The sequence below is a fragment of the Oreochromis niloticus genome, linkage group LG19, assembly GCF_001858045.2.
Source record: "Oreochromis niloticus isolate F11D_XX linkage group LG19, O_niloticus_UMD_NMBU, whole genome shotgun sequence".
Lineage (NCBI taxonomy): Eukaryota > Metazoa > Chordata > Actinopteri > Cichliformes > Cichlidae > Oreochromis > Oreochromis niloticus.
This window is the reverse complement of record NC_031983.2, coordinates 16950241-16964642: the sequence shown is the minus strand read 5'-3', so window position 1 is coordinate 16964642 and position 14402 is coordinate 16950241. Positions and strand designations below refer to the sequence as shown.

At 42.2% G+C, this 14402-nt stretch overlaps 2 protein-coding genes across 2 annotated transcripts; both read right to left on the bottom strand.

The window, feature by feature from the left end:
- Positions 1–571: 571 nt before the first annotated feature.
- On the bottom strand, positions 572–9210 carry si:ch211-266g18.9 (transforming growth factor-beta receptor-associated protein 1). Its single transcript, XM_005477191.4, has 11 exons — positions 7879–9210; positions 7551–7745; positions 7226–7380; positions 6585–6667; positions 6107–6448; positions 5895–5952; positions 5662–5805; positions 5012–5146; positions 4794–4935; positions 4286–4707; positions 572–4186 (listed from the first exon to the last, which is right to left on the bottom strand). The coding sequence occupies exons 1-11, from the start codon at positions 8561–8563 to the stop codon at positions 4043–4045; spliced, it is 2505 nt and encodes an 834-aa protein (XP_005477248.1). The 5' UTR covers positions 8564–9210; the 3' UTR covers positions 572–4042.
- Positions 9211–9333: 123 nt separating this feature from the next.
- Positions 9334–11735, bottom strand: fhl5 (four and a half LIM domains 5). The gene is made up of 6 exons (XM_003442933.5): positions 11624–11735; positions 11253–11432; positions 10906–11080; positions 10329–10498; positions 9968–10154; positions 9334–9824 (listed from the first exon to the last, which is right to left on the bottom strand). Exons 2-6 carry the CDS (start codon positions 11412–11414, stop codon positions 9673–9675), a joined length of 846 nt encoding a protein of 281 aa, XP_003442981.1. The 5' UTR covers positions 11415–11432; positions 11624–11735; the 3' UTR covers positions 9334–9672.
- Positions 11736–14402: the final 2667 nt, after the last annotated feature.

Here is a 14402-nt window from a genome sequence, read left to right as displayed (position 1 = left end):
CAGTGGGCCCCCCTGCACATTTAACCCAGTGGCTTTCTGCCAAACCCCAAGGTAGCAAGCAATGAAAATGAGAGTGTTGCCTTAGGAGTTAAAAAAAGTTATGCTTTGATCATCCTCTTTGGCTGTTTATTCCCATGCTTGTTCAGCTATATCTACAGAATTAGTATTGCTGGGTAAAATGGGATTTTAAGTGCAATCGTTTAGGTTTTCTGCTACCTTACCATTATTGCTACCAAAAAGGTTGCAAATTGAGATTCTCTTGTCTCTTGTCAACCACCAAGCCTGAAAAATGCGTCATAAGGGACATGATACAGTAATTTGTGGTTTTGGCTATAAATATGATGCATGATACATAGAGAAACACAGTATATTCATTTTCCCCAGAGGCTTTGTTAAGTGAGGTACCTGCTGCAATTTTCACAACTTTAAATATATAATGTTCCACAGAGTCTTTTTTTTAGAGGTGTTGCCAAAATGAGGAGTACACAGAGATATCGTCATAACTTTTAAGGTAATTAACAACTAATTTTCTTAAATACTGAAGTAATTAAGAAAATAGATAGATAGACAATTCACTTCACTTCAACTTTATTTATATAGCATGAAATTACAACAACAGTTGTTTCCATCAATCAATCTATTTTATTCCGCTTATCCTTATCATGTGGGGATTAACCTGTCCCAGCTGCCATTTCATCCATATATATTTAGTTGTGTTATTTCTTGTATTATTTAATTTAGTTTAGTTACTGTTCTTACTGTCTTGGAGCAACAGTGACCACATAATTTCCTCAGGGATTAATAAAGTATTCAGATTTTGATTCACAGGGTGCGATTCAGGGTGCACCCTAGAGAGGAGGCCAATCTGATGAAGGGCTCAGTTGCTTCAATGCGCTTTATAGTGTAAGGTAAATACCCTACAATAATACAGAGAAATCCCCAACAATCAGATGAACCCCCTATGAGCAAGCACTGGGCAACAGTGGGAAGGAAAAAACCCTTAAAAGGAAGAGACCCCCAGCAGAGCCAGGCTCAGAGTGGGAAAGCCAGCTGCCATAACTGGTTCGGGGTGAGGGCAGGACAAGTAACTAATTTAGTATTAAGACAACAGCTTAAACTTTTATTGTCATTTATTTAAGTCCCCACCGTGATCACTCAAAGAAATTATTACTCCTAGGAAGCAAATACAGAATTTATCAAATATATAGATCAGGATTTATCAAGACATACAGAGATAAATGCAGAAAACAATGCTCCTATGTTCCAATGCCATGCAATGCAGTTCAACATGATAAAAGGCTAAACTCTTTTCTAGTCATGTTAGCAGAGCTTAAAACTGATCATGTGTTTGGCTAGTTGAGTGTCTGGAGCATCAGCCTAGTGGATAATCAAAACGCCCCCCAAAAAGTACTTTATTCTGAAACTCATGGAAGAAATGGCAAAAATTGCCTCAGGACGATGGATTTCATACTCCTACAAGGTTACACAGCAGCAAAGTTTGGCTCCTACCAGAAAAGAACAAAGTGGGAGGCCCCGCTGCACAAATGAGACAGCGGGTAAGTAAATCAGTCTCTAGGTCGAGACAGAGATGCCTCACAGGTCCTTAACTGGCAGTTTCATTAAACGGTACCCATTATGGCACAATTGTGTTGGTGTGCAGAGTGGTTGATATTGTTGTGTGAAAACTTTTGGCAGTTTCCCCTTCTTTTGAGGTACATTGAGACTATGATTAAACTCACACAGGATGGTGCACCAGACGCTCCGCTAGCAGAATTTATTGCGTCTTTAATCAGCAGTTTTCGGCGCGACGACTTCTGAAAATGGGCCTGTGTATGTCTGCGGAAATTCATAAATGGCTTATGAAGAACGATCTCTTTAATTACTGTCAGTTTCAACATTTCTGATCAATATTTATGTCATATGCTACATTTTTTACGTGACCTCAAACTTCTTGTGTGATGACAGACATCTTTTAAAGGTTTTTTTTTGTCACCTTAATATAGGATTCTCATATAGCAAGAGGACAAAACAATGTCAAGTATATTTTTAATATGCTAAAAACAGTGTTGGAGAGAAAAAGTCCAAAACAATGTAAACAGCTACATGCAAAAATCCAGACATCAGACAGTTTTCCTCCTTAAGTTTAGTAAAGCAAAAGCAGAAAATGTTCCTGTTTTCGTCTCTCGTGCTGACTTTGTGGTGACATGGATATTTATAATGGGAGACCAACGTCTGGATACCTACCGCTCTTTCCTCCATAACTGCTGATGTTTGCATCCAATCCATTCCTCTTTTATGTAAAATGATCATCAGTGGCGTCCTGGATGATCCAGGCTTGCACCAAATATTACAATAATTTAACTCATTTTAATGCACAGAATGTTCTTTCTGCAGCCTTAGTTTATGTGGAAGAAGACGTATTCATACTTGTGCCTGCGTATTTTTACCTTGTGGTTACTTATGGCTATTGGTCAACACAATCAAAGTGAGAAAAACATTTTTTGAGGTACAGCATCACCACAAGTGCTCAAAACAGCATTAATGGTCCCTGAGGATATCCGTGAGAAGGAAAGAAGTGGACGTAATCACGGGCCCAGGTCCACCCAGTGGTTACTGGTCATCAGCACAACCCAAAGATCAGCCAATGACATGGAAGCAGCCCTCCCTGTCTGTCTATATAAGCTGAGAGGAACAAGTAAGAATCAAGGGGGGGGGGGCACTCATATCTTTCAGCTGTCCATCCAAGATTGCTTAAGATATAAAACTAAATGCCTAGATTGTTAAAATTATAAGGAACCGATATGAAGGAGGAGATGTGGCAATTTTCCTGCATCCACATGAAAGCAAGAAGTTAAAAATACAGTTTTTTGGGTCTTGTGAGTCACGTCATTTTTATAAGAGCCTGAAGTTAAATATATCCACCCAGGGTGACAATTTTCAAGTTAAAGCTTAAGTCAAGTGTATTATTCGTGTAGCCCTTAATCCTAGCTACGCTCTCAAAACGCTTCTTAAGACCAACATTGTGGAACATCAAATGAACTTTAAGACCTGCAGTGAGAACAACGAACCCCCCCAACTCCCCCTATTTATCTGCACTACAATTAGTCACTCAGCTCCAGCTGAAACCTTACGCAGTCCAACCACATGCCCGAGTTAACATTACTGCTGCTTTAGGCGTCTCCTGAGCTCTTATCTCAAAATGCATCAGAATAAAGAAATTGCTATGGTTAGCCTTAATGACAAAATTACAGCACAAACAGACAAATACCTTATGACTCTAATGATATATGTTTAAGTGTTCAGATGATTTTCATGGTGTACATGTGGACGCGCTGGAGTTTGTGTGTTAGTTTTTGGAAGCTCTGTAATGATACAGGAATGATGCTGGGGAAAAAATATTCTATAGATGGTGCAGACATGTCATTTGCTTGCTCGTAAAATTAGTTTATTAAATTAAAGTGACTCAAAACTTTGACCACAGTGTTTACGTTCCAGTTTTAAACCTGCAATTGTGATTTCTATTTCAGGGTGTAATAAACGTATATTAATGCTTGTGCTGAATAAAAAAAGTCTCTCACGTGCAGCCTCTCGGTTGTTGACTGTCTATTTCCAGCTCTGTGTAGACAAATATACACAGTGGAAACCATGATGGCAGGGATGTATATATACAGCAGTGGAGGACCGCCATATTCCTTTTGGTCATCAGGGTGACCACAGGTGGTTTCCATGTAAAATACCACTGTCTGATCAGTGAATATACACCCCTGAGGGTTTTTCTCAATTGACTTTATTGCTCTTGCTGTCTACAATCTGTCTAAAAATGGTTGCCTGCAAAAAAGTGCAGCGCTTGTTCTTTTCCAGTTTGAATCCCTTTATTTAAACATTTTTTAAAAATCTTAGTAGCAAAGTTGTCCATGACTCTGATTCTGGTAGAGTCTGGCTCTATGATCAGATCAATCATCGGGTTGGAAGCAGAAATGTAAAAAATGAATGAGATTCTTAAAAGTGCAGTAAGAAAAAAAAAAAAAGTCTGAGTCTGTTGTTATAATGCAGAGTAGCCCATGCAGCTTACGTGCACCACCTCACCTCGCAGGTTACGGGCAAAGTGTGGGTCTGTAAGGTCTCCCTGGCAAACTCTACATTTCTGCTCCTTGTCCACTCTGAACTTTGTTTTTGAGGCCTGCATCTGCAGACGAGAGAGTAAAAGTGCAACAGGGCTCATAAAGAAAAAGGAGAAATTCAGTGTTCACTGCAGTAAAAATGTGAACTGTATCATTAAACTCACCCAAGTGACCTTGTGCCTCAGGAGCTCCGCCTGGGCCAAAGCCTGTTGCAGTCTCACCATCTGCCTCTGGTGGAAGGTTTCCCTGAGGGATACGACTAAAAACTGAGAGACCAGTTGAACAGACCAGGACTCAGGAAGGAGCTGGAGTACCTTCTCCAGTGCAAAAACCTGAGGTTGGCTGTGAAGTAGATCCACAGCTGCACCTGTGAGATCCTTGGAGCTCAGGTAGATTTGGAGAAGAGTGAGCAGGAGGACCTGCCTGAATTGTGAGTCCTGGTCCTGGGCAGCCTTGCAGCAGTAGGCCTCTGCAGCCTGGAGATCTTTCTCCTCGTGTACAAGCATCTGCAGTGCTTGGTAGTGTTCACCAGACCTACCAAGGAGAATGGCCTTCTCTGGGTGTAGGGTTGTTGACTTTAATCTATCTGCAATGAGTTAAAAATCATGACGTTTACTTTAATTTGCTGCTAATTCTACAATGATTTATTTTAATACGCACTAATTCACACACCATACACTGTGGAGATGTTATAGAATTTGGACTCCCATAGCAGCTGCTGCAGCTTCCCTCTGGTCACCCTCACTCTTTCATCTTCCTTTTGCAGCATCTGAGTAACATATGCCAGGGCCAGACGGTTGTGATGGCTCTCTTCCTGGGGGCAGATTACATCAATCATGTCTGCGCATTTAATTTAGGTTATTAGATTAAGGAGCTGTTGGTGTACCCACCTCGCTATTTAAATCATGGATTAAGTACTCAAGATAGAAAATCAACGCCAGTGGAAATGTCTCCAAGAATGTGAGGACATCTTGTGTTTCAAATTGACCATCTGGTGGGCGCTTGATGAAAATCTGCACACCTGTCTTTATCAAATAAAGTAAAATGTATTTAATCACTACAAATTGGTTTATAAGGCAATTTCTACAAAAAAGGTGGTGCCATTTAGAGCTGTTGACGTACACAGTCGCAGATACATTTATATTCCAATCATCTTATGGGATTTATCGGCATTTAAAACAAGAATTTAAACATAAAAAAAAACTTCTGGCTCTGCTACTGACTTTATGTTTGACAAATTGCTGCCATATGAGCACACAGTGGCCCTTGGTTTTTCAGTCATATCTACCACACCCTCATCAACTTCAGTTTCATTAAAACAAGACGATGACAGCCAAAATTATCAGCTCAAGGCTTCAAAACAGGAATACTTAAATCAGATGAGGGTATCAACGTCCTGGAAGAAGCCATTCCACCAATCAGACAAAGCAATTCAGATTTTCCTTTAGTTTGTCACTTTTCTGTATCTGCAATACATAGTTATATTGTACAACTCTGCCCTCTGCAGTTTAGTAGTGAGCGTGAAAAATGAAAAAGGCACCTCTTGGTTTCTTTGTAAAGTCCAATCTGCAAATGCCCACACGGTGTCTTTGTCTCTGAGCTGACTGAGAGTCGCCACTATGTGTCCATATATGTCTGAGCAGGAAGAATCTTTACACAAGCCATCTGTAATCTTCACCCAAGTCTGGAAGAATACAACCAGTTAAAATACACTGCTTTCATACATCAAGTTTGTGTGAACATATGTGATGTTTTTTTTTGGGGGGGGGGTACCTTTACTGCATCAGTGTGCATCCCGTGGCTTTCGTAGAGGGAACCTAAAGCAAAAAATCTGTAAAACAAAGAAGTCAAAATGATTCTCAAAAAGTTAATGATCTGAAACTGTTCTTTTAAAACCAAACACATGCTTGTGTCCTAAGCAAAATATTCTGATTTATAGGTGTGATTTCAGATCATTTGTATAACTAATAATGATTCCTTTTCACCTGTGGTGTTGCTCCAGAACAGGGACACAGAGGTCCAGACTGCACTTATTGGGAAAAGCAACAAGCTGTTGGAGTTTTTCACCATCGTTCATTTCTACATACAGCCTCAGGAGGGTGCTGTCCACTTCCTTACTGCACTTCAGGTCTCGCTCTGTCCCCCTTACTGCTCTGAGAAAATCTCCCAGGAAGGCCAGGTAATGATGAAATTTGTTTCTGTCCTCCTTCTTGAGCACCTGGAGATCTCTGCCCTTGTTTATTTGATCAAGATGAGATTGAAAGTCCTCGCTGAGACACATATCTGGGTACAGGCGGATGATTTCTCTCGGGTCCAGCTCACCTTTACTGTTCAAGTGGGTAATAAGTATACATTTTTTCATATGGAAGAAGCAGAAAGTACACATCTTTAAAGCAGTGTTCTGACATTTCTTTATCATGTATTTTGGAGTGTTTTGTTAGGGGAGAGGGAGTTTTCTCTCACATGAATAGATCTTTGGCTTGGGAAAAACCCTCCTGGTAAAAATGAGCAAATCCAGCCAGGCAAGTGATGGCCTTCTGTAGCTCCTGCGAGGGGAAAATAGTCTTATTTTTAAACCAGGCACATATTGTATGAGCATATTTAACGCACCAATATGTGAACTGAAATAACTGAGGCAGAAGACACTGTGACTCTCTTGAGGCTAAAATGTTACAATTCAAGAAAAACAAGTAGCAGAAAAATGGGAAATGTCTATGATAAATGATTGTGTTAATTTGCCTCTTCATCTTAAACCTGTAAGCTGAGATGTGGCACAGATTACGCTAAAAGTCAAATGCCATCTGCTGTCCTCAGTTGCATTCATCGATATCGAATATACCTGCGTATACTCTCTGTAAGGTAACAAGTCTATGCTTTGACAGTCTGATAAATGGTAAATTCGAACCATATTATGCATTGCCAGTTGGGTTTGTAATGCATGAATCTGAAAGTCAATATGATTCTACAAAGCAGCCGGAGCTACAGCAGCACAAAAGCAGGCAGCAAAAGTAAAAGATTTGGAGGCTACCTGATAACGCCTTGGCTATATTTTTAAATCAGTGTGATGTTTGCATCCTTCAATGTGCCTATAAATTCTGTTTCACCTTGTATGAGTCAAGTGGATGACGGCTTTGAGCCCCTTCCAGCAGCAATAAGGCCTCCTCAACCCTTTGGTGCCTTACAAGTGCCTGGATCTGCTCTTCGAATGGCACCAGGCTCAGGCTGAAAATGTCTCTCTCTGTGAACACTAACACACCATCTGAGGGGACATTTGCTTTTGGTTTTTAGAAACTCGCAGAAGGTGCAAGAATGACTGACTGAATTAGAGCAAACTGAGACAAACATGACTACGTCTTTTAAAAACAAAAGCAGGCTCTCTGTGATTAATCTGACCTGGATCAGATGAGAAACTGATGTCGCCTGATTTACCTGAAATTGAAAGCAGACCCCTTGCTCCAGTGAGACTCACAGTCTGTTTGTGTTGCTGATCCAACATGCTGTAAACAGACAACAGTTCGGGCTGCAGGCTTAGGACGTAAGGGAAACATGCCCCGGCTGCCAGCACCTCCTGAGGCCACTGCAGGGGAGGGCGCTGGCATATCCCCGTCTTCATCACAAACATGCCTGAGGGATGAGAATGGAGAAATGATATCTTGGCAAAATAAATATCCTCTGGCTAGATGGATTAATGACTTATGAGTGATATGAATAATGGCACATGAATGTAAAGCCTGTTGGATATTTTGGCAGCTCTTACCCAAAAATTCGGGCCCATTCAGGAGGAATTCTCCTTCTCCCAGTGAAGTAACGATAACATGCTGCCTGCTGTGCTTATGAGGAAAGAGCTCCTCACAGCTCCCAGTCTGAATGTCACAGAGGAGGTACCTGTCACTGGTGGCAAGACACAGAGTTGCACCATCCACCGCCAAGGCCACAGGGTCTTGGAGCAAAGAGACTTCCTTTACAACCTCCCACCTGTCCACTCCCACCACATGGATCCGGAGCATTTTCCTGCGGCTGGAAGACGTCACCATCTGCACACATGTCCCCTGCGATGCGAGCAATGAGTCGCACACCTCAAACAAAGACACATGCTGGATCTTCTTCAGAGCAGGAACAGGCTCTAAGGAAAACATGTTGAGGGCAGTAACGCTCCGGTCCCACAGGACCAGCAGATGGTTGAAAAGTGGGACTGCCCTCAGTTGATTTACAGAGTTGCTTGAGCCTAGTTTTCTTGCCCTACCTTCTCTGATTTTGGTCGGGCCAGGGCTCTTGTCTCCATTTGTGCTGCTTGTCAGAATGAGGTGTTGGACTGTTGCATCTTTAGTCCCTATGTAAACATTTTGGTCATAGCACTCAAGGCACTGGATGCAGGATTTGTCCTCTTTCGAGACTGCTCGTTTTTCATATATGTGAGCTTGTCTGAAGGCACTAAAAGCCATTGCAAAAAAAGTATTGATGTTGAATAATGGGATGCAGTTCAAGCAGAAGAAAAAGGAGTTCTTTCAAAAGTCACTGATATATGCTTAAATCAAAGCTAAACACAGTAAAATGTTCCTACCTCTCTGTTGTCCAACCTTCCTCTAATTCCGCTACAAGTTTATGAAGTGTAAAAAAGTTACAACTCCCCCCATGTGACTATATCCTGACAGGAAATCTATGTCAGCATTTTGTGCCGCTCATCCTGCCATGTGAGGACACTTACACAACTCATCCAACAGCCTCACCAAGAAAACCAACTTTTACAAGTTCATGGTGAAGACGATGGATATTTCTGAGGTGGCCACAGTTACGGCTTCTTGTGTTCTTGGTATGCGCGCAAGGGCTAAAGCGGTCACTTTGGTCAGTGGATAATGGACAAGCAGAAGCGATCTGCTGATCAAACCGTATGTGGTTTCTTTGAGTTTGTTTACAACGTCCGTGAGATGGGTGTGATGAGGTCAGGAGGCAACAGAAACACAGCAAGGGGGATTGTTTTATAGCAATGATTGCCCCAAGGATGACTGAGAGAAGACACTGTGGTCATAAAAACAGAAAAAAAACCTACCACCGCAGCTATATCTGTTGCAGTGAACTTTGTGCCCTCTGTCCTCACTGTGGAATTTGAGTTAAATATACAAAAGGCCCAGAGCAGATTAAGTTATGATGAGATGAACAAAAGCAGTACTAAAAAAGATCTATATGGCAAGACATATTTCACCTGAGGCAAATCCAAAAATCATGCATCATTTATTGTTTCTTTAGTGGATACATTTTTATCTAGGCACAACAGATGTACAATAAACTGCATCAGACAGCTAATGATTGTTTTGTCATCAAGAAAAACATACATGCCAGAGTAACTTTAAAATCTGTGTGTGGGTGTGTGTGAGTGACATACAAGACATAATGTCTTCTTTTTTTTTTAAATGAAACACACCAAAATAATGACACTTTGGGGTTTTTTTGTGCAAGGCATTCTTGTGGGAGACTTTCATAGATCCACAGTATTTCTATCAGAAAGCAGGCGTTGTTGTCATTTGGGTAGAGCTGTGATCCTGGCGTGTAAAGGTCATTTGTCCCTCCCGCAGTCAGTGCACAAAATGTTGTCACGCTGGGTGAGGAAGCCACGTCCCACCAGTGACACAGAGCACTGCATGCAGGTGAAACACTCACTGTGCCACTGGCGTTCCTCAAAGGAGATGTACTTGGCTCCTGCCAGACCTGCACACATCAGAGAGCCATGCATTTATGTCAATGTGAAATCATTACATTGTGTTGCTAACACTCCCTAGACAACACAAACTTAAAGGCTTAAATGTGAGGAGCAGAGCACTTGCTTGGTATTAGATTAAATGGAAACTCACTAGTAATGGGCTTGGTGCAGCCCACACACTTCTTTGCGTATAGGTTGCTGAAGCACTCCAGGCAGTAGGGGTAATTTTCTCTGGTGGTGAAGCGCTGGCCTGACAGCTGCTTTCTGCATCCAATGCACAGAAAACACTCGCGGTGCCAGGGCTTCTCTTGGTAGGTCACCCCACCTGTTGTGATGGCCTAGAAGAAGCACAAGCAAGAGAAACAGAGCGCTCAACAAAAAGAGACATGCAGTGCTATTCCCATTTCTTCCCTTTACTTTGCTCCCTGCAGTGTGACTAACACAAAAATGCCAGAGTCAGGGGGATTTACTGTAGCACTCAATACACGTAATCCACTCAGCTGTAACCCTACCTTCTTACAAGCGGAGCACTGGTATGCAAACTGCTTCTCGAAGCAGGCCACACAGAAGTAACCGGTGTCTTTAGGGATGAAGGACTTGGTTCCTATTGGCTGCTGGCAGCGGTGACACAGGAAGCAGGTCTCATGCCAGCTGTTCCCCTTGTATTCCATTTTGCGGGAACCTGGCACACGGGACGAGAGCAGCTTAGTCAGCATATGGTCCCTCTATGACAGAAACACACCACGGCCCAAAGCTGGCCTGCTTTGTCTGCAGGGAGGGGATGATGCAACTGAAATAATCTTGGAAAGAATTTTAGGCAAAGGAAGAAATTCTAGTCTTTTGAACAATTTTTTTTTCAATAAGAAATAAATGTGTGTAATAAAAACCATGACTATTTGTTAAATTTACATTTTCCCAGGCGTATCTTTTTGCTCATTGTAGCTTCAAGGTGGATACTGTAAGAGGTTTCACCAAGTCGGTGCTGCCTTATCCTTAAATTTTAGCTATAACCTCTGAATATATATTTAACAGTATATTATGATCTAGCTTTCAGGTGACATTATCCTGTACTATCATCACTGCATGTACCTGGCATGATGGTTTTCTTGCAGGTGGTACACTTGGAGGAGTAATCCTGTGCATGGCACTCAGTGCAGAGCAACAAATCATCCTTGGCTGCAAAGGCCTTTTCCACTAGAGAGCGGCTGCAGTTGCCACACTTGAAGCACTGCTCGTGCCAGTGACGATCCTTATAGGAGAGATCCTGCGAATATTTTGCATGTGATTATTATTGATGTTCTGTAAAGCTAATGGTTCATTTAACAGCTCTAAAACTGAAATACATCCACATTTCTCATCTACAGGCTCAAACCGCTAACCTCACATTCTGATCTCACGCTACACTGTTCTCACTGTCTACACTGTTGCTTCCTTACCTTGCAGTTACAGCCAATTGGTAAGGAGCATGCCTCGCAGTTGTTAGCGAACAAGTTCTCGTAGCACTTAGTGCAGTACTGCGTGTCCTCTTTCATTATGTACTTCTTCCCCAGCAGGGAGTCTTTGCAGTAATGGCAGTCTAAACGCTCGCTGGTGGGCATCTTGTTTGCTTTTCTTAGCTGCAGGTCAAAGAGAGCAGAAGGAGAAAAATTGAACAATAAGGAAGAACAGAAGAGATGGGGAAAAGTAATAATAGTCCAAGCAATTTATCCTCTTTCTCATCAAGCAAGTAAAGAGGACAAGCAATTTCCCCTTCTTTCAAAAATAATTTCAAGAAAAAAACAACAGTGTTGTATAAAGAGTTCTCTACCTCAGTTGATTCAGGGTGAGGATGAGACCGAAGCCAGGGACTGCAGAGGCACAGGGATGGGGCAGGGATGAAAAGGGGTCAGGCAGGATTATGGGGTATCCACTAGGGGGGCTCTTCTATAAATACAGGCCCTCTTATTAGCAGTGATCTCTGGGGAGAATGGACATACTTCACTGCATCGTTCTGCACCTTTTAAGGGAGTTGATGGTGCGCTGATCTCTAAGGCTTTGGACTGATTTAATCTTTGTTGTCTCATCCCCCAAATGCAAAAAAGCAGAGAGATTTGCAACTTTAGCACAAGAAGATTACTGTTGGGAAACATGACTGACCACCATATAAATAATGTAAGGCTTCCAAATCAGTTTCACATGTATACAGACAATACATTAAAAGAGAAGATTTGAGCTTGAAAATGCTAAATCTTTTCGAAGCACTATTAGTGGTACCACAGCAGAGATAGATAGCCATTTGGATGCTGTAACATGTCTGGACACACTTGTGGCCTTTGTCAGTGCCTCCTACACACACAAGCAGTTGCAGATGGCTTATGAGAAGTAGGTGCCAGCAGCTTTGTGACTGCCAGGTACTGAACTATATTGCCAGGACCTCTCAGTGGCTATTGAGAGCACCTTGGCAGCACTTCAGAAGGGCGAAGCTGCGTGCTTGTGGGCCTTCAATCCAACCCCAGCAAAATAAGAGAGGAGGAGCAGTAATGACAGTTTAAATGGTGACCATCCTGCTAATAGCGATACTCTTGTTACTCCTCTCGTTCTTTCTTACCTGTTTAAACATTTAAATTCCCCTCCATCTTTGACTGACGGTCGACTACTTGCATTTGAATCATGGAACATATGCTCCGATCAGTTTTCCAAAGGATCAGGGGAGCAGACATCTTCATAAAAATAGCCTGGGAAGACCACCAGCCTGACCCACTGGTTTAATCCCTCACACATACACACAGAGAGGAAGGTCAGTGACAGTGATGAGGCTGACAGGAATGCAATTTTGTGTAGATGAACTCTATTCCCCTTTGTCTTCTCCCTACATTAACTCCAGTAGCACTCCTTGTGAAGAAATTCAGCTAGAATTACACTCTTGTACTAAATCCATTTTGGGATCAGCAGATGATGCTGGTACATGGTTTTGCAGTGTATGTAGGCGGTATCTACAAACCTCTGAGGGATAATGTAACACCATGCTATTTTTTTACCTACACTATATGTGTTATGTTAGGCTTTAAGCACAAAATAACAATTTCATATCAGTAATTCAAGCAGGTTTTTTGTAATATATGTATATGTCTGATTTCAAGTCATAGCATCCTTCAGGTTCTTCTTAATTCTAAGCAGATACACTGGATTACACCAAGTTATCTGGTGCTCTGGATTAAGTTATCACTATATTGAATCCTTGTCTCCCGCTGCTCTTCATAGCAGTGGCTGCAAATCAAAAAGCCACACAAAATGTAAACAAACCAAGCAACCCAACCGTAGGACCAGTGCGGCCACTGCCTTGCGAAAGCTTCTAATCTTTGTTGCATTGCTTCTCGGTATGTCTGTCGTCATGTGACACGCAGGCAGGGAGGAGGTGACCTATATTCTCCAGCAAACAAAAACTCTTACTCCTCTCCCTGAGTGTGTTGGCATAATATGAAAACCATGAGAAATAAATTGCATGTCAACCGCCAGTGTTATTCACTGGATATTAAAGCGGAGATTATTGTTTATTGCAGCTGTAGCTGATAATCTGTGCAGGCATGGTTGTGATTTTATTATCGTGGCTTTGATTTGTATCTGATGGGAAGCAGGTGCTGGTTGTTGTCTCTGGGATTATTAACTTCTAGAGCAGACAGCGCCAACTCTGCCAAGCAAAAAGCTTGCTGATCTTGCATATTCCTTTTTGCCTGCATAATCCTCTGAAGTCAGCTAGTGGGCAACTGCCAGCAGATTTCTTATGTGGCCTGTCAAGCCCCAATAAATAGGCCTTTATTTGACCTGGACTCAGGTGTCCTCTTATCTTAATGTATTCAGGCTTTACAATAATCAAATGATCGCGGAGAAGAAGAGAAGCATTTGCTTTGGTGGCTCCTTTGAGGTGGTGACTTGTTGTAGACTGAGACAGATCAACACGACACAGTTGCATCTCTCTGAAGCACAAAAGCCTCACTGCACCAAAGCTGACAGCTGGTTGGCATGGCGATGACAGCATAAGTGGGATCCATTAGATTGAGATGAGGAGCTGCCCCAGTAGTTAATAAGTGGACTCACAGAAAGCTGCCCTTTGAGCAGGCCTCTGTGCTTTTCTGCCATGTGGAGAGTCTGCTTTCAACACAATATTTCCAACTGAACAGGATAGCCACACTGGGGGGTCGCCAGGGGGGAGGAAGATACAATCTACTAAGTCTACAATCTCACAAAACATTACACCCCTTCAGGGAGGCCCTGTGAATGCCTGGGTAATGCCTTCACCAACTCTGCTCCTCAGTCCCCACTCTAGTTCTCACCAAAGTGAGTCATGGTATGAGCAAGTGACAAGATGTGTTACAGAGCCAGAAATCTGATCGCATTACTAAAGAGGAGACAGAATTGTCACCTCTTAGGCATGTACAGCCGGAGACTTTGTAGAAGAAGGACTTTGCTACAACCCATTGAAATGTTCTCTGATGGCTTGCCTCATTTTGTGGTATTTGGATCAGCTGTAGATAAAGTTAGTGTTTCACTTCGGATGACAGTGTAGCGCTGAACGTTAGAATTTTTGCATACATTTGGAAGTAAGTATT

What these genes read in the sequence shown, in the direction of transcription:
- si:ch211-266g18.9 (XM_005477191.4), bottom strand. Translation starts at nt 8,563, where the DNA reads ATGGCTTTTAGTGCCTTCAGACAAGCTCACATATATGAAAAACGAGCA. An exon ending in CAAGCCAAAGATCTATTCAT is followed by an intron (nt 6,449 to 6,584) that starts GTGAGAGAAAAC and finishes CCACTTGAACAG; the next exon opens with TAAAGGTGAGCTGGACCCGA. An exon ending in TCCATGATTTAAATAGCGAG is followed by an intron (nt 4,936 to 5,011) that starts GTGGGTACACCA and finishes ATCTGCCCCCAG; the next exon opens with GAAGAGAGCCATCACAACCG.
- fhl5 (XM_003442933.5), bottom strand. Translation starts at nt 11,414, where the DNA reads ATGCCCACCAGCGAGCGTTTAGACTGCCATTACTGCAAAGACTCCCTG. An exon ending in CAATTGGCTGTAACTGCAAG is followed by an intron (nt 11,081 to 11,252) that starts GTAAGGAAGCAA and finishes AAATATTCGCAG; the next exon opens with GATCTCTCCTATAAGGATCG. An exon ending in AGTGCTCCGCTTGTAAGAAG is followed by an intron (nt 10,155 to 10,328) that starts GTAGGGTTACAG and finishes TGCTTCTTCTAG; the next exon opens with GCCATCACAACAGGTGGGGT.